Source organism: Catharus ustulatus, chromosome 9 (genome assembly GCF_009819885.2).
Source record: "Catharus ustulatus isolate bCatUst1 chromosome 9, bCatUst1.pri.v2, whole genome shotgun sequence".
NCBI lineage: Eukaryota > Metazoa > Chordata > Aves > Passeriformes > Turdidae > Catharus > Catharus ustulatus.
The window spans coordinates 7,064,600-7,090,649 of NC_046229.1; the positions used below are offsets into that span (position 1 = coordinate 7,064,600).

Here is a 26,050-nt window from a genome sequence, read left to right on the forward strand (position 1 = left end):
CCCATTGAGCCCTTGGCCCCACACACCCTGGTGGGTGCAGGTTCTGCCTTCAGGAGTTCACAGCATGGTTAGAGCTTGGCAAAGTGCAAGGCAATGGCAGAGGGAAGAAAGGAGGGAGATAAAATATCTTTATTCCCTGTGGGTTTTAGGCCATACACATTGGTGGCTCCAGTCACTGAATATTCAACCCAACTGGGTAGATGTATCAGGACTGGCTGGCTCTTTTCCCATGGAAAGGCACTGTGGGACTCATTGAAGGTTTTGGGTTTGGTTTTCTTCTTGTCACTTGGGTTAATTCCCAAAAATCAGTGTCTGGAACTGAGCTTTCAGCCTTCAGTGTGGACAGGCAGGATCCTGTGGTGGTTCTGTGCTGTTCTGCCCCTCACCTTGCCCCATCCTGCCTCCTCTCATGGTTCATCCATTTGCTTTGTCCTCCTTGTTCCCATACACCCAACACACTCTGTGTACACTTTTTCCTTCCATATATTCCCCATCACGTATGTTTAAGTTATACAGTGTGCAAGTCTGTCATCTTAGTGAGTCAAATTAATGCCTTTCTTGCACTGGTTTGTTTGGACAAAGGGGTGTTTCTCTTTAACACTCCCATGAATAGCCTTAAGCATTTGCAGATTTTAATTTCAGGAGTGGTTCAGTGAAATGAACTGTCTTTCAGATAGGCATTCAACTTTTGTAAATATTCTTTCTTTCTTTCTTTCTTTCTTTCTTTCTTTCTTTCTTTCTTTCTTTCTTTCTTTCTTTCTTTCTTTCTTTCTCTCTCTCTTTCTCTCTTTCTCTCTTTCTCTCTTTCTCTCTTTCTCCCTTTCTCCCTTTCTTTCTTTCTTTCTTTCTGTCCCAAAGGGCAGTGGGGAATAATACAGCACAGCTCCCTGAGACAAATCAGTTACAAAGCTGATTCCTGGGGTTAGATCAGTAAATCCTACCTTCAGAAATTACAGTAATAAATAGAAAAAGAAAAAGCCCAGAAGGGCCAATTCTGGCTTTTACAGCAAAATATCCCATTCAAAAAGCCAAATATTTTTAACTTGTAGAATCTGCAGTCCTAAATTCAGTCAAGAACCCCTCTTTGTCCATCATCCTGCATCTGAAAATGCTGTCACCAGGTATTTCAGGATTAACTTCAACAAATAGTTTAGGAAATAATTATATGAGACAGTTATCCTAAATTTCTTCTTAATCTTATCAATCAGTTTTTCTTAGTATTGATACACTGGATATTACTCAAGAGAAGGTTTTCTCTGGTCAGTTGTAGCTGTCTCATAAGTATTTGATATTTTTGGGTTGACTGCATCTCTAAAGCAGAATAGCAAAGAATGAAGAATATATTCTGTGAATAAAAGCATTTTTTTTCAAATTTCCAACCTTCCACCGAATGTAGGTCCTCTCATTGTCTCATTGTCAAAACAGGAAAGCAGAAATCTGAGACTTCTCCCCTTTTTAGGTGCAAAGGAGTGTTGTCCCCTTGTCTCAAGCCCCAAACCCTTGGGATGTGGATGGTTTACATTCACACCAGCCTTCAGTCACTGTAGGGAATTCACAAATGCTGTATAACCTCTGCTGCTGATGAAGAGATCCAGGATAAGCCATGTCTGTTTATATTTTGATTTCTTGAATAAGGAAGGTGCCAGTTCTGCCTTCATTGCAAAAGCACTGTGGAGACATTTAGTGATGTTCATTCAATACTTACTGCAATTTATGTAGGGTCTAACAGGAAAATTGTCAGCTGCTTCAAATTTTATTGATGGATAGCACTTATTAATTTTTTTTATATTAATTGTTAGTGGCATGACTCTTCTTGACATGTTCTTTGTTAGTGCAGTGGAAGATTCTCTGCAAGATATTTTCTTCCTCTTTTCCTGTCACTACTGTGAGTTTTCTTTTGTTGCTTACTGGTGAACTTGAAGTATCCTTATTCTTCTCTAGAGGAAGAGATGACTAAAATAAGAAACTGCATTACAAAAGGGAGAACTGCTTCTTCTGATGTTTAAAATTTGTCCAAGGTGTAACTCTGAACTGAACAATACCACAGTTCAGCTGTAACATCTCTGGAGCTGGTTCCTCTTAAGTGTGAGCAGTGTTAGCAAACAGAAATATTAACACAGAAGTTTGTACAAAGAGGTATTTCATGGGATTATATCTCCTGCTTACCCAAAGAACTCTGGATTCCAGGCTTGTTTTTAAGGTCTGTTTCAGTAAGAACAGTATTATTTCAATGAGATGTAGGGCTCAGTGGCATGGTCATTTACTTTTAGATGTGGCTCACATATTTCTATGAGGACCAGGCAGTCATGCATGGTAATTCTTCACATTCCTGACATCTTTTTCATAATCCACTTCTATGATGATGATAACTGCAATGAATAGGGAAAAAAGAATTTTAACTTTTTTTATGTCTGGAATTCATGTTTCGATTCTAGTTGTTAGAATGTATAGCATCAGTATTTTTTTTTAATTCTATTTTTTTATAATCTACAGTAACTCTATTTTAATTGCTGACAATCTTTGATGGAGAAGAGCCTGTAGTTGCAATAGTTGTATCTAATCTTTCAGAGTTCTTTCAGGCATTACTGGACTTGTGTGACCTTTGAAATTCAGTGTGTGGAATTAGATCTGATACATGGAGTCAAAAAATATGAAATTTGAATAGGTTCTCTCTGAAATAATTCTAATATATAATTTTGAAAGGCTTGTCTTCTGGCAGATAACCTGAAGTCATCTTCCTTTAGTGAGCTGATTTGGAAAGGTTATTTTGGTTCTCACTATTCTAAAATAAATTTTCAGTGTGTTTATGAAAAGTCTCAATATAAATAGCATAAATTTTTTTTCTATACTGTTATGTTCCATCTATGAGAAGAATTTGGGAAAACTCTGTGTATTCAACAAGCTTTCCTCATATTTGGAAAATATAAAAATGGGAGCTGTTTAATTATTGCAATGCCCCCTCATCTCAAAAATGGAAAATTCATGTAGGGTAGTTTTTGCTATCAGGTTCAAGTTCCATGAGCAGAGTACCTAAAACTTATCAATATCAAGAATAGTTAGGAAGGGGAAAGCTTATTTGATGGTTATTGTCCATTTTTTGCATTTTGAAATAATTCCTTCTACTCGTTTTTTGGCTCTGCTGAATAAAGTGATGGTTTCTAAATCTTGGAATGAAATTCAGGACACACTGATTGTAGAATAACTTTGGGTCCTGTTTCTGTAAGGAAGAAGAATTTCCTCTGAAAAGATTTTGCTGCTTTACAAGTGGAAGTTGTATAGTTTTCCCTGCAGTTTGTCCTTACCTCCTGTGTTTTCATTCTTCTTTAGAGATTCAACCACTGAGATGTTCCAGGGTTTTTGAGGAACATCTTGGCATGTTTGTGTGTTGGGATAATTACAGTTAGCATGAGCTCCTCCCATTCAGAAATGAATTTTTGCCAAATAATGATGTTTTGAGGAGAAAATGCATCACTTAGCAAAATTATTGTTTTATGTAGAATAAATGTTGCAGCTGAATGGGAAGATTACATAATTCTTCAAGAAGCAGTAGGTAGTGGACTAATTTCTGTGAAGGGATAGATTGCCCCAGTGCAAGTGCTGTGTTACTGGTAACTGCAGGGGAGACCCTGCTGAGCCCACCAGCAGTCTCCCAGCTAAATCCTATGGATTTTTGTAGGGACCAGTGCAGCCTCTGCAGGGCTCTGGGGGGATTATGAGATGTAAGATGAGTAAGCACAGGGAAGCAGCCACTGTCTCTGCTTCTGAGGCAGAGTATGAAGCTATTGATTGTACACTTTGCTTTATTTGACATCACCCCAGTGCAGTTATTCCAGCTTTTGGGGGTATCCACTCTTTGATCCTCCACTGTGTGGATGATGCCTAGCTTTGTCATTTGTGTGTTTTCAGCAAACCTTTTTTTTTTTTGTGCTGTGGTTGTTGATAAGATACTTTTTGCTGGCATGGTAACCTTCTGTTCCTTGCTTGCCTGCATCTGTTTGAGATACTTCAGAGCAGGACCTGCTACTTTCCCATCTTTGTGTAATATTCAGCACTGTGCATTGAGGCTTCTGGATGATGTTTGATGGTCGTGACCCTGGATGGACCCTGCCCAGGGGTTTTTGACCCAGGAAGGACCTGGGATTGGGCTTTTTCTGTCAGGACCAGCCATTACCTACTGTCAGTCTGAGTGGAGAGCCAATGAAAATCCAGCCTCAGCATCTAAACCACATTTCCCTGTTACAAAACCATCCAAGCTGTTTGGTGCAGGAGGGAAATCCCCCCAGCTCCAGCCCATACCCCCTGCAGTGACCCCTTCCCTGGAGGCTGCTCCTTCCCAGGTCTCTGTGCCTGCCATGGCCCTCAGTGCAGAACCTGGATGCCTCATCCAGCCCTCAGGCCAGGGCTTGGACACCATTCCCTTATCTGGCAACTGAATCAAAGCTTCAGGTAATCAGAATTTCTAAAGCCACCCTCACCCTTGAGGCATCTCTGAACGTGTTTCTCCTATCGGTAATTGGGTGATGTTGAAGTCACTGGGAGTAAAGAGTGCTGGTGAACATAAAGGTATTTATCATACTGGTCCACTGTTTGATTTTTATTTTTAAAAAAATATATATTTTTTTTATCTTTAGGATGAACGTGAAGCCAGAGAAAATGTGAAAAGAGAGCAGGACGAAGCATACCGCATCTCACTGGAGGCTGACAGAGCCAAGGTGAGCGCAGGGGGAGAGACCCCATGGCATGGGAACCCTTTGGAGTTTGGGAATGCCTTCAGCTGTGCTCTGAACATGAGACCCTAAAGTACTCACTGTTGTAAAGTGGCACCAGATGAAGTCACTAGGACTGGACATGACTCCATCTTGTAGCTAAACCCATCCTGGCTTCATTAATAATAGAATTCGGGGAAGGAATGGCAGGAAAAGATTGTTTAATAAATATCCTGTCTCTTACATTAATTTCTATGGAAACATTGAGAAATATCTTTGCATTTGTATTTATCACATATTTATGTGGGATTGCCCTTTGTGTTTGTTAGAGGGAAGCACAAGAGAGAGAAATGGCAGAGCAGTTTCGCTTGGAACAAATCCGGAAAGAGCAGGAGGAAGAACGTGAGGTGAGGTGTTTTACCTTTGCTGATAACTTTTTGAATTCATGAAGATTATGAGCACTGAAACTGTCATTCAACACACACTGCAACTTCAATTCAAAGCATTCTTTCTATGTGACCAATTTTTTTTACTATTATTGATTTCTTACTGTATATCTGTGAAACAAAGTGCAGCTAAATAATTTTCATCTACTGTTTAACAGCTTTTCTGTTTTATCATCTGAGTCTCAAATACAACCAGATATTTGATGGATCTGCTCACAGGAGATCTGTGAAATGAGCTCCATAAATGCTGGAATCTTTGGGAGGCTCTAGCCTGTTTTCTGCAGCCACTCCTTTTAAAAACATGGAACTCTTTCATCTTTTCCAGGAAGTAGCACAAAACCTGCCTCCAAATCTGATGAAAAAGTTGCCAAATTTAATTTGGGAGATAATCCACTTATTTAAAAAAATTAAGAAAATAAAATCCATTACCTTGAAATTTGGATTTGTGGTACTTTTAAAATTTCTGAACAGTGTTCTACAGAATCTTCCTTAGAATGAAAATTGTTTTTAAACAAGTACTTTATGTCTCCAGGTCTCTGTAAGGAAACAGAAACCCTCTCCTGTGCAGAGTTCTGTTCCTCAAACTGTTATTTTATAGATTCTCTCAATTTTGTAAATGCTGAGGGTCCCAGTGCCTCTCAGAGATGGCTCCTGAAGCCTCTTTGAGGGTCTAGTTGTGAGATGGAAATTCTGTGAGGTTAATAGCAGCTGAACATGAATTCACTGTAGCAGGAAGAGGCTCATAATCACCTCTTACTCAGGCTCAAGCAAGAAATAGGTTTTTCTTTTCTAAGTTATTTTGCATGCATAGAAACAATAATTATTTCTTCTTCATTATATCTGCTCCTGAACCTTTTCAGATACCTTGGCCTTTTGGAAATGGTTTTCTTATTCAAAGGCTGCAAGACTGGCCTATGTTATCAAAATATAGCTGGGCTTCCCTGTTTTAGTGCAGAGTGCAGTAATGAAAATAATAGGATCTGTTTGCTCAGTAGAACAAAAGGGATTTTAACAATAATGTTTACTAACACTCCCCATTTTCAAGTATACAGATTACTTGGACTGAATTGTTTTGCAACAGTGTTTACTTACAGAAGTGGCTTTATGTTCAGTTTGTATTTTAAAATCTGACTGTTGAGCTCTTCACATGCTGAATATCTTTTTATCAACAAACTGAAATTGCTTGTTCAGGTCCAAGAGTTTTGAATGTGATCCATCATGTCATTGTTTTCTGACTTGGATGGCTGGTACAGAATATCCACTGTAAATTGCCATTCTATGTTGAAGCTTTGGAGAGTGGTTACTCTCCAAAGAGCAACGCACTCTTTGCACAAAGGAAGGAGCTCTAATGAGCTACTGTTGTTTATTTTTCTATAATATAATTGATTGGGTTCAGTAAATAATGTAGCATCTGTTGTTATACTGTGTGGGGAAATGTCAAAACAGTAAGATAGTAAGCAGGTGGTTGAGAATGGAGAGGGAGAAAATTAAAATAGAATCTATTTAAAATATAATCTCATAGTAGATGAGCAAAAATGAACTCAAGTTCTATGTATAAATATTTATATTGAGATATAATTTGCTCAGGGGTGTGTGTGTAAGAAGTAGACTGTTTAAAAGCCTTCATAATCTTGCTTCTGCCCAGTGCTTTCTCTGCAATATAATCACCCTCCATCAGTTTCTGTTGCTAAATGACCTTGGGGAGGTTTTCAAAGGCACAAATAGCAATTGTGTATACTGAAAGTTCCTTGAAAATGGGTAAATCCCTGCCTGACTACCTCTTCAGTTTGAAAAATTGTCTTTTAGGCACATTTTGGGGCAGGCAGTGTGTTTGTGCTGCTTCTTCCATTCATACACTTCTCTGTAAGTGCTACCTTAAGTGAGGTGATATTGTCACAGAGCTGCTTCTTAGTGGGATTAAATTTTTGACAGATGCTGATGATGCCCATGAATAACAAGAAAACCCTTGAAAATCAAGCCCACCTCATTCAGAAGTCTAATGTTAGCCATTAATTTTATTAAAAAAGAATAAAAACCTAATCAAAGGATTGGTGCTGTAGCAGCTCCCAGAGACAGAGGACAGAAAACACAGACCTGGGTCCTGCCCTTAAAATCTGGACATCAACAATGTCAGCAGGAAGACAGTCGTGCACATATGACTGTCATGTAGTGTCATTGCAATTTGAGTGCTGATTTCATGCAGATTGTTGCAGAAAATGTGTTCACCTGTACTTGGAACCATCTTCTTGCAAATACTACTATTACTACTGCTACTACTACCAACTTTAAATCTTCCCATTTCTCATCTCCCAGTTTTCTTCTGTAATCACTCCTATTTTTATATGTATTCTGTGTATCTAATGTACATTCATGGCATTTTTAATTGCATCTTTTAGCAGTGTTTCAGTTTATTTATAGTAAATTTCTTGCATGTATTTCTTTTCACTCTGAACTGCCATTAAAGGTCCAGTCTATTGCAAATGGTCAATTACCATTGCAAGAGGAAGGCAATTTGACAAGTGCTTTTTAAAGAAATACTTTTACTGCCTTTTAATTTATACCCTTTAAGGAAGCAGTTGGCCACTTGACAATTATTCTCTCATTCAATTTTTTTCCAAGGCTTTCTGCCAAATGATTAAATTACGTATCCCATCGTGCATTAACTGTAGACCTAATAATATGTGTTATAAAGAAGGATTTATTTTAATTAGTTGTCTGGTGGGCTATTATTAAGGAGTGAATAAAAATTATTTTGTCATTGAGATATAAAGGCTCTGGAGCGCTGCGACACATCTTGAAGTTCTAGAAGACATGAAAAGAAAAGCTTTCTGCCCTTTTCTTCTGTTGCTGGCACTGGCACCTGAAATGGTTGTTTTTCCTTGCCCAGGCTATCAGGCTGTCTCTGGAGCAGTCCTTGCCCCCTGAGCCCAAGGAGGAGAGCACTGAGTCTGTCAGCAAACTCCGCATCCGGACGCCCAGCGGAGAATTCTTTGAGCGGCGTTTCCTGGCCAGCAGCAAGCTGCAGGTTGTCTTTGATTTTGTAGCTTCCAAGGGATATCCTTGGGAGGAGTACAAGCTGCTGGGCACCTTTCCGAGGAGAGATGTGAGTAAATGTACCTTTCAGGAATAAATTCCTCTGCTTCTTGCTCCTGGGGGTTATATGGGCTGGGGTGTTACGGTGTAGAAGGTAAAAGGAGCTCCTGGGGATGTTCAAGGGCTGTCAAACTCTAAGCCAGGGGCTGGCTGACCAGTGCTGTCAGATGGTACATCCAGAGCTGTGAAACCTGCCTCCAGTAACATTGTAAGAAATCATACATTTCAGAAAAAGTTGTGGACCATATTCAGTGAAAACTGAAATGTGCTGAGCCAGCTTTGCTCACATGCTGTTTTGAAAGAGACTCCATCAGCTCATGGTTTAGGTCTGTTATGGACTGGTACTTTTGATCTTTCTGGTTTTGCCATTTGAATGCAACTTTATATTATGAACAAGGCTCAGAATTAGCTATTACCCAGTTATGAACTATCAAGTACATCCTAATAAATATTTGATCCACCTGTTACATAAAAGCAGTAGATAATTACATCTCCTACCTTGAAATTGTATGATGAACCTGCTGTGGCTGATTTTCAGAATCAATACTGCTCACTGCTTACAATAGCCAATTAAATTCTGTTGATAAATCAACAGATAATTTTTGTGCTGGCTCTTAAATTTCTTTGAAAATCCACCTTTGTATTTTCTGCACAAATAAATTTTCAATTCTTGTTTAGTCATTGCTACAGCAAAGGTGAAAATCAGTGGGTCCAGGCTCAGTAACTATGCAGGAGCCCTGGATAAAAGGTGAAGGGAATGGCACTGCAGAGACAATAGGACAGAGCCAAGCAGTGGTGGGTGAAGCTTAGCAGCTCTTTGGCCATTGTGCCTGAGCACTGCAGAGGAGTGGGGCAGCTCTGGATCAGCTGGGGTCTTGTTTGCTGGAGGCATCTCCAGGCAGCTGGTTAGGCCATCTTTCACCAAAGGAGTTCAGTAATTTGGATTCCTTTTCCATTTTGTTTCCCATCACTACCCCTGGGGGCAGTTCACTAGGAATGAGGCTCTGACTGACATGTTTGCAGTAGTTTGTAACAGATGCCTCTTGCTTTATCATCATGAGAAGAAGCTCATCCCTAGCAAGCGTACAGCCTTGTGAGTGGATGTGGTTTCTGACCTGATTTTGGCACGACTGTGAGCAGGATTGCAGTGCCTGCGGTTGTTCTTCCACCCTGTCCTGCATTGGAAATCCTAGTCAGTCAGACTGAAAAGCAAAGTTTAAGGAATCTCATTAATCACTAATTAGCTGTACTCCTTAAGCATGCACTACCATTTCCAGAGGAACCAAAGACTAGAAGTCACCTGTGTTTCCAAGATTACTGATGATTCAGTGTACTTGACAGAAGAAAAGCGGTGTTTGCAATCTAAACAATGGGTTTGTGCATTTTAAATATTTTGCAAGTCATGCCTCCCTACCTGTAACTTATTTCTGATGCAATACATATTTAATATAAAAACACTACAAGTATACCCTCTTAACTTTTTACATTTGTTTTTCACTTTACACTGGCTGTTTCTGTACTCGATCACATCATCATTATGAATGTTAGTCATCTATAAAAAAACTCCAATATTTATCAGGTGAATCACATAAGAACAAGTTCTAAAAAGAGCAGAGAGGAAAAAAATTACCACTGAATTAGAAGAGGCTGGTATTGTCAGTACATCTGGGAAACTGGCAGGGAGAAAAGGCTGAGGCAAAGATAGGAGAATTTAATGGCAGTGTCTGGAGCTGTTGCTCTGTTGTGTGGGAAGCAAAGACCCTGTCATCTTTTTTCTATGATTCCAACCTAATAATGCCATGTATGAGGAGTCACATTAATGATTCATGCTGATTGACTCAGCCATGTATGAATCCCGTTGCCATTGTGACCACCAGAGCCACAACAGACAAAAATATTCCCCAGGGGTTTGCTAACCACTGAGAACTGTAAATGACATCTGTCATGTTCCCCAGGTTTGGAAAGTTAGAAGCATGCAACTCCATAGACAGATTAAAAAAATAACAAAGATAAGACACTGTTGAATGGTTTGGAAGAAGTGCAGTCAAAGTTGACTTACCATTGCCTCGGGCTTTGTGGTCTGTAGTCTCTTAAAAATACACTCTGAGTTATCAAGACCCTTCTGGCTGTGTGGTGTGTTACAAACATGAACAGGAATCTGTGCTACAGGGACAGAGCACTTGGGATGCTTGTGCTCCAAAAAACAAGAGCATTTAAAATGTCTGTATTTGAACTATACATAACATTTTTGAAAAAAATATGTTTGAAAGTATCAGAATTACTTTGCTGGAGTTTTGCTGCAGTAAGATGAAAACATGTCTTCTAAAGTTAGTTTGTGGAGTTTTTTCTATCATAATCTGCTTGACAATAACATACACACCCCCAAAAGTGTTTCTGCCTTATCAAAACAAGGGGATTATCTTCAACCAGATCAACATTTTCTTGTGATAAACTTGTTAGAGCATTTTTAACTGCTGTTCAAAGCCATCAGTCCTGATAGTGTTGTTGAAGTATTTTTGCATCTTTCATAAATAAAAATTCATTAGTCCTATGTTCCAGTTGCTTACACAGATATCCTTAGCTAACTTGAAGTTGGTATCATAACCCTACTGTAAATACAAACTTCTACACATGAGTAAATACACAGATTAACCTTTTCCAGACACTACTTGTAGATTTTAAAGCAGCAGTGACATTCCAAAGCAGTTAAGCACATGCAGTGACTTGTTATTGGGTCTTTGTCACTGACTGTGTTGTTCTTTCTACCCATGCTGAAATTAGATGTTAACCAGCTCCTCTCTCAGTACCTCAGCACCACATCTTGTACCACCAGTGTGTGAGCTTGGGGCAGCAGGGAGCTCCTGCCTCTGACCCTGGAAGTGTTGGCAAGCACATCTTTGGGAGTGAAAAGCTCTATTTCTTGGCATTATTCTGAAATACACCTGCAAAGGCTTCATGGGAGCAAATGTGTGCTGATTTCAGAGTTAATAGTTCCCTGTCTTCCAGAAATCCCATTTAACCATAACAAAAAGAGCTTATTCTATGTATATTAATGTGCTCAGTCAACATACTAGTTCAGTATTTGAGTCCTTTTCTCTTAAAGCCTTCCCAAACTCTGACTTTGGTAGTGCTCTTGACCTCCCAGCTGCAAGATCCTCCTTCTCCCAGTGCCTTGGAGACCTCCAGATCATCAGTTCCTCACTTACTTCTGTGCTGGTGATGAGCACAGGTCTTCCTAAAACTATTAACATCTTACAGAGTGAATTTTACCCCACTTAGACAAGAAGCTGAAGTGGACCAGGTCTGGCTGAAACTCTTAAGAGGAATGTGCAGAAATTTACCCAAAGTGGGCTTCACCTCCCCACTAGGGTTAATGTTTGTGAGTGTTTATGGTGTCTCTCAGAAAGGGAGGGCCAGGCATGATTCCTCCTTCTAAAAGCTATGTTTGAAAGACTGAATTTATTAATTTCTCATGAAAAATCGAATTTGCAAGCTATAATTTCTGCTGCTGATTTCTCATTGAGGTGGAGCATTAGTTATGTATTTGAGAGTATGCCTTCTGCAGACATGGTATTAGAGACTTAAGCTCTTTATTTACTGTATCTGGAAGCCTTGGTAAGCCAAGACTTCTACAGTATTTCACATTTTATTTTTCTGAGCCACAGCTTAGGATCAGGTGGCAGTTAAGTCACTTAAGGTTATTTAAATGCATCTAAAATGTTGCTTAATAATTCAGAACCAGTTTGCTCTGTTTAGAGTATTAAGATTTTTTAAATCCTTTTAATTAACCAATTTCAACAGCAGTTTAAATAAACAGAAACAAAAAATCTCCCTTGAAAGGGCAGAAAAGAAATTTAACTCAAATTGCATGTCAATTTAAAACAGATATGATTAAGATTTCAGTAAATTTAGGGCCAGGGAATTCATAGTTTTGGGAGGAAATGGGAATATAGAGTGAGATATTCCTCCAAACCCAAATGTGATTGTTCATTCCTGTGCTTTGGCTGGATTAATCCTCTTTGATGCTCACAGTGGTGAAAATAATGCCACAGAATAGTAAGTTTAGCTGCAGCACTTGGTATGGAGTCCTCTAAGCAGGTACCTCTACTATTCTCAGGAAGGTGATGTTGGTCCTTATATTGTTATGCCAGGTAGTTTGACAATTTTGTATATGAGTTCTGGCCGCTGTTCTTTGTAAGGATTATTCTGAATTTCACCCCATGCAAACTACTGCTTTCAGATAACTTACTTTTAAACTCATTAGGTCATGTTTAAACTCTCTAAATAGTTCATGAAAGAGTTGAATGTCCAGGATCATCTTTGACTTTTAACATTCTTCCCCTTAATTATGATCTTGATAGAAAAATGGAAGAAAAATGTTATTGTGGTAAAGGATTTGTGCAGTGTCACAGCTACACCCTATAGTACTGTTAGTAATTTCATGTAAATGAGAAAAGTAGCTTGAATATCTGTTTTCTAGCTTAGGAGGATTTCAGATGAATGAAATATTTTTCTGATAGGTTCCAAAAATTTTGAAAATTACATGTGATACCTGTAATTTCCCCAGTCATTTCAGTTGCTGATATTTATCTTTCCTACTACACAAAGTAGTAGTCATCTCTTTTAATTCACATAATTTAAATTTTTCTGCTCACTGGTGCTTACTCTGATCTAGTTTACACAAGGCCACAGCCACCTACAAAGGTAGATGTCCCTCCTCCTATCATTTACAGCTTTCCTTAAGTCAATACTACCTGCCCTTGTCTTTCCTCTCCTTTCAAGATCTGTTGTTATTTTATTTATTCAAGCAGTTAGGTTTGGTTTAGTTAAGACACTGAGAAGTTGCCTAAGCAAATTGGCCATTCCAGACTGGCATATTCCCATGCCTCTTTTGAAGCCTGGTTTCTGACTCTTCTTCCTGATCACTTGTAACAGTGGAGGGATTGGAAAGATTAACCTCAAGTGCAAGAGAAAAGGACACTGAAGCATTTGTAGCTCTCAGATTTTCCTGCTTTTAACAAGTTTGTTGCTCACAAAGAACAGTATCACAGTCTTTTGGTCAGCACCTAAAAAAGAGAGTAGGTAATATTCTTGCTCTGGTGAAGTCAGTGACAGCACCTGAGAGAACATTAATATTTGCATCTTGAAACGTGATGTTTACTTTTGTGGAAATACAATTTCCATATATGGGGTGCAAAATTCTGTAAAAATTACAGAAGGATTTTTCACAATGTTTTCTTCCAAGAAAGACAGGCTTGATGTGTTATTTTTCAGACCCAGAGTCTTTGCATAAGTCACTGATCCAAAGCGAAGGATTAAAGCCCTTCGTGTATCAAGTCACTGAAAGGAGATCTCATCTCACAGATGTAAGAAAAGAAGTAGAATTGCATTCTGTAGATCAATATAGTTTTGATTCTCTCACAGCAACTCTATTTGAATACAGGGACTGTTTAAACCAGTTTCAGGAAAATAGGTGTGCATTTCAGATGAGCTCTTTTACTCAGGGTTCACAGGAGTGAACAAGCATTCACCCAGCGCTGAATGCTCAATGCGAGCGCGAGGTCTCCGTGAATCATCCTCATTAGTTAGCCCAGTGACTAATGCCAACCATGGGATTAATATATTCCACCCAACAGCCCTTCAGTGCACATCCCTTGCACCCAAAGTGCTCTTTTATTCAGCACTGCCCCCATTTTACAAAACATTTATTTCAGGGGAGGCGCGTTATTGTTCGCAGGAAGATGCCTTAGTTAAGCTGTAGAGCTTTGCTCTTGCATATGACATTACCCAGCATAAACTGGGGCTAAGATATTCTGTACTTTTCCTCCAGAATTCCTGTTCAACATCCATTTTGTGGACTTTTTTTGACCCGTGTAGGAAGAAAATGAAATGATAAAATACCAATAGAGAGCCTTTGTACTAGTATGATACTAAGACTGCTGTGTCTGGTTACCAGAAAATTTAATGATCTCCTGCTGTTTTGGTAATTGCATAAGTAATGCATCAGACTAAATCACCAAAGCAGTCCTAGACATTCTCTTTATTCCATTTACCTATCTACCAATCACAATGTTATACTGTACATATCATTGTGATAGCTGAACATCTTAATCCTTTGAACTAGTGATAAAAATCCTTTTGGATTGTTTTTTCATGCAATTATAATTAAATGCACATGAGTCCAGTCCTGGGTCGTTCTGTGAGTGCTTGTGTTCCCATCCATTCCCCTCTGGGATGTATGCAAAGCAAAGTTCTTACAGTTCATTTGGAGCACTAAATGTGTTTGTATGTTTTCAAACTTCCAGAGGATGTGGCTGTTTGCTTCCTTACAGCTCTTCATCGACCTCCAGGTGAAAGCTGTAGTATTTCTGGGGGTGTCATATTTCTTCTGTGTAGATAGCACATTTAATAATAATTAAGTACATGAATAATTGTTAGTTCACTACAAGCACACAGGCAGCAGTGCCCACAAGTAATGGACTGTTCTGCTCCCTGGCACAGCAGAAAGGATGCTTAACATAGAAATGCTCTCATCTGTAAATACCAGTCCTTCAACTTTCTCTGCTCAACAAGGAAAATGAAGGTAAATAGTGAGGGAGAAGGTGGTGGAGCTCTTCTTCCTGCAGGTCCCTTTGTCAGGAAAAGACAAGGTGTAGGGTTTTCTGTCAGCTTCTCTTTTCTGAGAAACTGCACAAAGAATTCCTAAATCAATCAAGATTTCAAACCGGAAAGAAGGAGGGGAGGAAAGCAGAAAATCTGAGGAGAAACTCTTCCTCTAAGCCTGAAGTCCTCCAGTCTTGGAGTTGTTGCCACTGTGGGACCATTGATGTCCAGGTCAGGACCTGCATGTGACTCCTCTGACTGACTCCAACTCCACCTTCTTGCTCTCAAGGCAACTTGTGTAATACTTCAGCACCATTAGCACCACAACAATAAAAGTCACATTATTCAGAGAGGCTTTTCTTAATTTAAATACTTTTGTGTTTGCACTTCTGCAAAATGAAAGAGCAGACTGGTTGTCACTGAAAATGAGCTGTTTGAAAGGCAAGAGGGAGATGCAGCCTTTTTGTAGTGATTTTTAAAGTGAGACTAGTTCTTTTGAAAGAAATATAAAACAAATGTCCAGTGATGTTGGTAACTGAGTGTATTTTGGCTGTGTTTTGGGCAAATACTGATCACTAAACAAAATTTCTGGTCCTTGGCTAAAAAGAGGCACAGAGCTACCCAGGTGTATACAGCCCTTCCTAAGGCCTTTTGTTGGAAAATAGATAAACTGCATTTATGTATTTCTTTCATTACTTACTGTTAAAAAGCTATAGGATTTGGGTAAAAATCTGGTATTTTTAAAAATATCGTTAACATTGGGGCTTTATTTAGCTTTGACAAAAAAAACCCATTCATTTTTGTGGAGTTTTTAAGCTTTGTTTTGCAAATAGGAGGTATTTATTCCAGCTGAAAAATCAGATTTTCATTTAGAACTTTTTAAAAACACCAGGTAGTCCAAGTGCCACTATACAAATATAGCAACACTGAGTTTGGGCTTATCCTTGTTATTTGTACCACGCTGTCATTAGGTTTAGTGTTTTAGAAAACAGGGGAGAACGCAGTTACTGTCTTAATTTACTGTCAAGTAAGTCAAATAGTGCAAGACAGGTTAGTCAGCCTTCACTGGTTAAAATCTATGCAGCAATTTTTTTTTAATATAAGTTATGTTAAGGCAATGAAAACTTAGACCTCTCAAGGTCGGCTGCATCTCAGAGCACTGCACGGTTTTCCAGGGGAAAAATGGGAAGCATGCTCCAAGTAGAGGATACAGCATCACAATTTTCTGTTTTATCAACAACTGCTAGTTTGCTTAGTAAATGAATTTTTAAATATGCCTAATCTAAAATATGTTTTGAGAAAACCTCTTCAGAGAAATAAGAGAGTCAGTGTGATGTATTGGATTAAAGCTTTGTATTTGGATTGAGGCTACAAGTCTTTTACTATGACATATTTTTCCTTGTTTGTGACGGCTTTCTTCAATTCAAATGTAAATTATGTCCAAGTTTATTCAACTAAGCCCAATCTAATTGCATATATTTCTATAAAGTAACTCTACTTTTGTTTGTTGCTCAAGTTGAGCGTATCATCTTTGTAACCCAGAGATATTTCAATAGGTAGAAAGGATTCACTGTATTTGTTTGTGTGTCACTCTGAAAATATAGTTTTTTAAACAGATCTGGTACTTTACCAGGTGTGCCTTTAAGTAATTTCTATTGCATTTATACTTTAGGAGGATTAGGAAAGAGAGTAAAAGAGCTCTTTGTCCGTTAGATTCATTAAATGTATTCATGCGTGTGTAAGTGGTGTAGAGGCTGTGCTACTCAGGAATCAGATCCTTGTCCTAGGGTGGAGAGAAAGGTGAAGGGTGTGATATTTACTGCTTGTGTAAGTGTCATAATAATTGTGTATTTGATTCTTTATTTTTAAATTACCTTCCTGGGCATTAAGCCATTTTTTTTTGTATTTATCTTTTCCCCACAGAGTTAGGGAGGGTAAGGAACCACACCTTGTAAGTGGTAAAAGTACAGCTGCTCAGGATGTGAATGTGTAATAGAGCAGATAGGTCAGCAAAGGTGGAGACAGAAATAATTCAAATGTTATTCTGGAAAAAGGCTTTGCTATAGAAATGTATTTAAATGTTGTTTAAACTAGCATTAGTTTTCATTTTTGGTTTATCTAAAAACCCAATTAATTTACTGAGAATGAAGTGTAAGCAGCTACTACATTCTTACAGGAGGAGTATAAAAGTTAACATCACTTCCTTGTGGCTTGCAGAGTCATAAATAATTTGAACTTCTAAGTGGCACAGAAGTACTTCCAACTAGCTAGTCCTTAGTTGGAATAATCAGCACAGAATTCACTTAAACAAATACTTATTTAAATGATAACCTCCCTGGTACCAAACCAACATTGGTTGTGTAACAGAGGTCTTTAAAAAGAGGAAGCTCCAGTGCACCAAAACCTAAGGTCCCATAAAACTGAATCCATAGTTGGAATAAAATTTTTGTTTATCAGCTTAAACCTATTTCAGTGAAAGCAGCTCAGTGGCAAGATCTAACACTGGCAGAAATAAAGTCCTGTAGCACCTCAATTTTCCTCAAAGGAGTCTTCCCTGAAAGGAGGGGGGTGTTAAAGGTTTGCACAGAAAGTATTTGCCTGAAGATAAAATCTCCTGGGGCACTCTGTGTTTGGGGCTTTGGGACAGCCCTGAATGCACCTGCATGGTATTGTACAGGCTTCTGTGAGCTTGAATGTCAGTAATTTTGCTGTCACTTGTGTTACACTCTCTGCTTCTGGACATTGAGTCCCTCCTCTGCCACCCTCCTCCCTGGATAAGCTTTGCAGTCTCTTTTCAAGGGGTTTTAGTTCATGTTCCATTATAATATAAAGTATTAGGCATTAGCAAACCCACAAAAGATTTGAAAAATACATTCAGCTGGTTTCACAGTGTGATGCATGAGGTGACTCCTAGAGGTGTGTGCTTATAACTGGTAGAAAGTCAGGTATTGTTGGACTTGAAGATACAGATAAAAATGTGCCTTTAGCATTTGTTAAGGCCTTAACTAATGCTGAAGGTAAATCTTGCAACCTTAATCAAGAAAGTGTTCATTCCACCACACAGGTGGAACAGGTGAAATCAGATTCAATATATAAGTGTATTCAATGATTTTCTGTGTAGTTGCTAATAACATAGAATAAATCTTCAACTAACAGAGGTGTAGGGCTTTGGGACAGTGTGGCTTATATCATGTGCAGGGCAGTTTTGGAAAGAGCATCATGCAATGGCAGTGAGGGAGAAGGTAGTGGAGCTCTTCTTCCTGCAGGTCCTTTGTCAGGAAAAGACAGGTGTAGGGTTTTCTGTCAGCTTCTCTTTTTCTGAGAAACTGCACAAAGAATTCCTAAATCAAAGATTTCAAACCAGAAAGAAGGAGGGGAGGAGCCAAAGGGTGTCAGCTCTGAAGTGGGCTCCAGAGTTTATACTCATGGTAATGAAACAAGGCACTCAGATACACATCTAAAGGCATTCTATACTTTTCACTATGAAATAATGCACATAAATAGGAGTGAATGAGATTCAGTGGAACACTACACTGAACACACCTTTGCAGGCTGCAGCTCTTTCCTTTGATCTCTGTTATAGATCATTCTTTAGTTTCTAATTCTGTTTTAAAATACCATAAGTTAGAATTCATCTTAGGTCTTACACTTCATATATTTACAAGAGAAACCATTTCTTTTGTTAGGTGGTGTGTTCACTAATAAGGCTTCTATTCTTTGTAGTAAACAACATATTTACAAGCCACAAATAACAAAGTAGAAGCTGCAGAAGGGTTGTGGTGTGATAATTAAGTACAATGGCGACCCATATGAACAGAAAATGCCAAGGAGCTAAAACAAAGCAACAACAGCTTTGTTTGTTGACAGATGTAGGAGCCATATTGTTAGTTAATTGGGTAATGGTGTAAACATTTGCAAACTCTGCTGTCCCTCAGTGAATTAAGCTGCACACTGAAATTATGGTGAAAAGCTGCACAGTCCTTGTGCTGCAGGTACTCCAGAAGGCTCCTAGGACCCTTCTCACTGAGGAAGGAGCATCATGTGTTGTTGTTATTTAAGGCACTTGAAGTTTGCAAACCTTAGACCAGGACGTGTATCTCGAGTTACGCTCAAGTGAATAACGCGTTTCCATATGGTTACAGCCTGCAAGGTTGTGTTCAGTGCCTACACATACTTCTGAGGTTTTTTTTCCAAGTGCAAAAGAGATGTTCCTGCCTTTTCTTGGAGAAAAAAAAAAAAAAGTTGCAGGATTTGAAAATAGAGATGTCTAAATTATATGGGCTTTACTGAAAAGAAGGAAAATTGCTTCTCTGGGTGCCTGATGCCTCAGAAGCTGTGAATTGCACAGACCCCTCTTTACCTCACTCCCTGTTCAGTAACAGACTGTAGCAGAATACCAAAACATTAAAAAATGCTACAAGATACTTAATTAGCATACTTCTGTAATCACAAACTTAAATGCACTACTTTGGCTGTTTTTTACCTAACAGGTTTGCTTTCATAGATAATAACCTTTCAATAATTCAAGCAGCATCTGTGCAGGAATGCATAATTGGACTGTAGATAATAGGAGTCTAAAATTGAGTCTGGTTTTTGTAAATTATTTTTCTCTTCAGACATTTAGCAGTAGCTCACCACAGGACATTAAGTTTAAGAAAATACGTTCCTGCTTTGGGAATAAAAGTAATGCATCTGTTTGGGTTTTGGGTTTGGTATGGATTTTTAGTTATGTAATTTAAAAAAAGTCTGTTGCAATCAGATGAAATTACGCTGATTTCAATGGTCTTAGGAAGTGATAAGCCTTGAATGTTTGTTTAGATAATATTTTTTCCCTAATTATTCAATAAGACAATACAAATGCAAATATATTTCAAGTTTGCCTGATTCAGTTGTGGGAACAGAATGGGAAGCAATACTATTTCTCTTAACAGGATTAGTAAATTAAGCTTTTAAGAAAATTACATGAACATTTCTTATTAATTCATAACATTTCATGTGTTAAAGCCTGAATGTTTTCAAAAACCATTTTTAGTAAGCAGTGGCATTCTGTGATCATAGATGAAACAAATTTAAGTTTGGAAAAAATGTTTATTGGCATGCATCTGCATTTATACCTATAGCATAATACTAATATATTATTAGTCTAATAATCTATTCTGGTTACTGGTGTGCTCACACAGCAAAATAAACAAAAACAGAATTACAGGGAAAGTAAGTTTCAAAATGGAAGTGAAATATTTCAGAAAATCATCCATCTTTTTACATTGAGCTTTGCAGTATTCTGAAGGATGTCTCAGCATTGGCTTGTAAAGTTGAATGTCAGAAGGACACTGGGACACTTGCCATTAATTTATCTATATAAGTAAATATATTGTGCAATAACCACACAGTTAAACAGTTTTCTCCCAGCCTGGGATGACTGAGGTGTCTGGAAAACATTGGAGTGAAAGCTGGGTGTTCCACCACGTGCCTTGGAGCAGAAAGGCAGTAGGGAAATCAAGTTTCCCTTTTCAATGGAGACATCCTGTTGGATTGGCTATGCTGCTTGCACGATCAGTTTGACTGAAATTTTGGGATGATTATCTAGGAGTGGAGTTTTATTTTTCTTCTTACTCTAGTTCTAATAAACCTTCCAAAAGTTCTTAATTTTGACAAAAATAGATTCATGCATTAGTTTATGGCAGAGAACCAGATCTTTTGGAATTAATATCAGGGATTCTGATTTTTTATTATTCTGTTCATTGTTATTAAAAATAATATTTATAACAACAAAGAAAATACAATACCATTTCTAATCTGCATCCTGATAAATAATACTCACTACTTCAGTTATCACTGATGGAGGGACTCAAAAATCTTCCCAGGGGAGTCTGCACTGTGAAGAATTCACAAGTCTACTTACACATCTTTGTGTTCATGTGTTTGCAGGTGACCCAGCTGGATCCAAATAAGTCATTACTGGAGGTAAAACTGTATCCTCAAGAAACCCTTTTCCTAGAGGCAAAAGAATAGCTCAAACAAGATTGTAGGACTAATCATCCTTTGATAAGCCAGAGGCACAGCATCGAGAGGAAGACTTCTCTGAGCACCACCTTGTACTGACATCCAGCTCAATTCCATGTCACAAGTTTGCCTCTTGCAAGAATCCTGAAAAATTGAAAAAACAAACATAGCTACTTAAAGTTTCACATACATGAGTATATGTTTCCAACCTCATTTAAATGAGCAGAGGATAAAGTTCTGCTATGAACACTGAACATTATGATTCTGTTGCTCACTTATCATCCAGCTTTTGTTATAATTAATGCACTGTTAAAATGTGAGTGATTGTTAAGTAGAATTTTTACTCCTCAAATGCCCCTTTTTCACCAAGAAATCTTGGACATTTCTGCCTGTACTTTTGACACTAGAATGCTGTATATTTGATATCTCACTGAGCCAGTGCTCTCATATATATGCATTTTATTTCTGTGTTTGAATTTCTACTTTGTCAACTAATTTAAAAAGGCAGAAAAAATTAATGGGACATTCTCAGCCATGGAAATTTAACAGTATTATAGTAGAAAGCATATAATTTTTGTTAGTACTTTCTGACTTCTTTGATAAGATGTAAGGTTTTGTTTGGAGAATATAGTTTGACATATATGCGAGATATTTATTTACTGGTTCTGCTTTGGGTCTCAGTTCCAATTCAGTTTAGGATGTATTTTCCATTACATTGCAGTGTGAAACTGCTTATTGCATGATGTGAATATTTAAATAACATTAGACATGGCTGGTACCAGAAACCTGGTATCCTGCCAACACTTCAGGAATCAGCTGATATTGAATATCAGCTGTTTAAAACCTTTCAAATACCAGATACAAAAGTTCTTTATTTCTCCTTGTGAAAGAAAGGGCAGTTCCCATTTTAGCAGTTTTTCTTCATCCTGGCACTTGCTTGTCTCCTATTACTCTGCTGGATTAAAGCACCTTGTTTGGTTCATCAAACAATGGGTATTTTAAGGGGTGGTGTAATAAGAAATCTGCCTTATTGTTGCACACTTTGGACATTTTAACAATACATTATTGAGCCCATCTCAAATTAAAGAAATCGTAGTTCTCTTGTCTGAAATGTATGCACCAGCTACCTGTTACCTGACATGGAAAAATCTGGTACTTTAAATTTCTCAGCCATAGAATGAGCATACTGAGGCTAAGACCATAATGTGCAGTTGATGCCAAACCTGCATCAAAACTGGTTTGTTTGGGGTTTTTTCTTTTTTTTTTTTTTTTTTTTTTTTACCCCCTTTTTTTCCCCTTTATGTTTTTTGTTTTATCTCTGGACTTGCAGGTTAGTGCACAATAGCACTACAGGATCATCATCTGCTAAACTAATTTTTTTTTCATTTAAAGCCTGGCACATTTTTTTCCATCTATGTTTATACGTAATTCATAGTGTTTATTGTAGCTGAATGAGTTCTGATTTGAAAGTTCTGTACTAAGCTAAAACCGGTTGCACACATCTTTTAGTCTTTCTTTTTTTCTTTGGAAGGATGGTGATATGAAATTAAATGTATGCCTATTATTAAGATGTTAGTGATGCTGATATATTGTTACTTTTACCAAAAATGCGAATTTCTGAGCGGGCAAAGCCTTATTCTACCTTTTATAATTCTGTAATTAGTGAGTGCTACACCAGACACTTTTAGAAGTGAAGTATCTATCACAAACAAGAAGTTTAGAAGTGTAAGCAAATCCTAATAATTTGCAGTTCACAAATAAAAGAATTCCTAGCCAATTGAATGATAAATGTATGTGTAATGGAAAGCTGAATGCAGATGCTTCATTCTGAACTTTGGGTTTCGTACAAAAAAAAATTCCACTGTGTTTATTAAATAAGAAATTACCATGGGTTGCAAACTGGGGTGATGCTGTTTCTACAAACAATCACAGTAAAGCATACAGCAGGATTTTAAAGTGATGCATATCTTTTTTTTTTTTCCTTCTAAGCTGGCTGTTGAGGAAAGGAGTTGCTGAAATAGTGCTTCACGGAGCAAAGCGACCTTTCAGCTAACTTGTTTATATTAATCTGTTCTGTTTAACTTCTGTTTGATCTCATCAGGCTGTTTTCTCTCACTCAACTTGATTTCTGTATTTTGACTATATATTCTTTACTTTGATACTAGTTTTATAAAGTTATTAAATGTGGCTTGAATATTTGTTGAACTTGTTGAAGTCAGTGCTCCCAGGGTTGTTTGGCCTTTTTTTTTTTCTAAACTCTATTATTTTTTTCCCTCATTTTCTTCATATTGCAAAATACACTGTCATCAAAATGTTCTAGTGATAATTAACTGGAAGTGTTCAAAGTGGTGGCATTATTGCCCTCTGATATAAAGATTTTGAGATCAGTATACAGGGATCATTCTGCCACGACGTAAACAAGTGTATCGCTCTTTAAATAAAATGTTAATGATTTTGGTCCTTAAATACTTTGGGCCTGATTTCAAGAAACAACCATGTCGAGTCACCTTTCTGAATCACACCATCAACATAAGACAATCCCTGTGTAGAAATATTAATATTCTATGCCATCATTTTCTGCTCTCTGGTATTCACTTCACATGCTCTGCTGGCATGGATAATCCTCTAGTCATTCAAATTTTGTAATTCAGTATTAGCCTAGAACTGTAACACCATTGCTGTGGATGGAGCACATCCCTGATTCTGCCTTTTTATCTTCAGGTTCTTCACATTCATGGATTACCATTAAGGTGATTAATGCATTAGTTTTAAGTCTGAAGGAATTACTGTTGCTGAAAGGAATCCGTGCGATGCATCGCTCGTTACTCATGGGGTGAAGGTGGGCACACTCTGGCTTTGGGAGGAACTTCCTGCCTATTGACAGTGGTGTTTGAAATCATTATTAGAGACCATGCAGAGCAGGTGTTTGCTCTGCACCCTCTGCACATGCACCCTGCAGCTCAGGGGGAGTGCTGAGGATGTTTCTATGGAGCTGTGTTGGGGGGGGTTGTCTGATTTTTTTAATGTAGCAGAAGAGGACTTTGGCTTTCATAACTGCACCTACTCAGTGACATTAGAAACTTAAAATAAATTTTCATTGCAGCAATATTTCTACTAAACAGTTACATGATTTCACTCTTCCATATGTGGGGAATAATCAAATCACAATATCCCAGAGTCACAGGATTGAAGCTTCATCGTCCAGGCTCCCTAAACAATGCATGAGAAGATTTCAGTTCCTTAAAACAGCTTCACAGCCAGCACAAAACACTAAGTGGGTGTCTCTACACGTGAAGAGTCACTACCAGGCAGAAGCAGAGCCTGCTTGGAGCAGTCAGTCGGAAATGCTGAAGATGGAGATGTCTGATGTGTGCCGCTCCTCCCTGGGGCAAAGGCTTCCCCCCCTGCTGTCCTGCTCCTCCAGCACTCAGGCTGGGCACCAAGGGAAGCACCAAAACTTTCCACCTTCTGACAAAGCAGAGGGTGCATTTTTATTTGGAAATGGTGGTCTCCTCCAGAGGAGGAGTTTTCACTGATTGTAACTCACACTTTGCTTTTTCCAATATTGTGATGGCTGGAGGAGAAACGAGTCCCTGTGCTGGACATTTCCCAGCCTGCTTCAACACCACCATAGCAAAGCTGCTTTTAAAGTGTGTGCTGCCCACTAGCAAAGCTGTTTGACTGCCAAAATACAGAATTCCTTCAAGGTCCTTGAGAGGGAAGGTGGAAATCAGTCTTTAGGCTGGCAGTTGGGTGCTTGCCTGAGCTGAGCCATCCAGCTTTTGGCAGTGGGTGTTCACTGCAGCCATTGGCCTTTTTGAACAAAAGAGCTGAGAGTGGAAACTGGATTTGGTTCTGCACCTGAGTTTAGTTTTATTATTCTGTTTGTATAAAAGAGAAGGCAAGTATAGTACCTTAATTATTTTTTTGTCTGGATGTGTCATGAAAGAAAGTAGAAAACTGTACACACATGAGACACTGTTCTTACCTGAAACTATTTCCCCCACAGATGACAAAGCTGGAGGAATATCAAATGTAGCACTAAACATGTCAGGATCCAGGCAGTTTTATACTAAATTTCATCTGATAGCTGTATCTTCTGCCATCAAAGCTATCTCTGCCCACCTTGCACTGGGACCAGGCAAACTGATTAAAAAGTGACCATTTTTTCCCTGGAGCACTTTTGAGGCTGATGCAGCTCGCTGATGGTAAACAAGTGAAGATGAGAGGAAGAGGAAGAGGAAGGCCAGGCTGCTGCTCTGACAGCACTGCTGATTTATGTGGGATGAAATCATCGGGTCCTTGAAACACCTTTTAAAATATCTTATTACTACCTTTGCATTTTACATCCTTTTTTTTTTTTTTTTAATTTCAAGCAAAATAAATGCTATAAAGGTTTTGCTGTCTGAAATTTCTTTAAATCCTGTCAAAGTCGGCAGCCCAGAATTCAGGAAATAAGAAAGCAAATGAAAGGTCCCTTGAGTGTGTGCAGTAAAGGCAAGGGTCACTCCAGATCCAACTCTTGGGAGTCTCTCCAGACCCAAGCACCCTAAAATTTCAGAGGGTTTTAATGTCTCATTAGATAACAGAGAATCCACTCCCTGGTCAGGGCTTTCCTCTATGGATTCTTTTATGTGTAATAAAGATTGAAGTCACACTGCAGCCTTAATATAATTCAATTAAAATGTCACTCAAGTGCTGGTTATAGAAGGAGGCTCCTTTAGTTCCTGTGATTACAAAGCTGGTTAACAGGATTGTTTTTGTACTTAGTAGCACTGAGTTTGCTGTTTTCCCAGCTCCATGTTGTGACAGTGTTCCCCAGGATTCCACAGTTCATCGCTGTTCTCTTTCGATCCATTCAACTTGAATGGGTTTGTGTTATTTATTAATATCAACAGCTCACCACTGATCCCTTTCTCCAGGTAGTGGTGTCTGAGTACCTTGAATAACACAGATTCCCACACAGATTCTTGGGGAAATGGCTGGATTCCTGTCACTGAAAATTTTTGCTTTCTGCTTCCGGCTATCAATTTTGGGTCATGTTACTTTTTTTTTTTTTCCCCTCAAGAAAATATATTTGCAGTGTAGTAAACACCACTACAAATTACTAGCTTAGTTACTAGCTTAGTTTTTCTATTTTTAATAAAATGAGTCTTTTACACCATAAAAATATATTAGTCCAATTATCTTCTGCAGGTT

General features: G+C 38.3%; 1 protein-coding gene across 1 annotated transcript in view; it reads left to right on the forward strand.

The window, feature by feature from the left end:
- The window catches only part of FAF1 (Fas associated factor 1), a 152,078-nt gene extending 128,761 nt beyond the window's left edge, over positions 1-23,317 (forward strand). Inside the window, exons 16-19 of the mRNA XM_033067908.1 lie at positions 4,632-4,712; positions 5,036-5,113; positions 8,040-8,255; positions 20,777-23,317. Of these exons, the coding sequence (XP_032923799.1) occupies positions 4,632-4,712; positions 5,036-5,113; positions 8,040-8,255; positions 20,777-20,860 (459 nt within the window). The 3' untranslated portion in view covers positions 20,861-23,317. The remainder of the gene's footprint in view (positions 1-4,631; positions 4,713-5,035; positions 5,114-8,039; positions 8,256-20,776) is intronic.
- Positions 23,318-26,050: the final 2,733 nt, after the last annotated feature.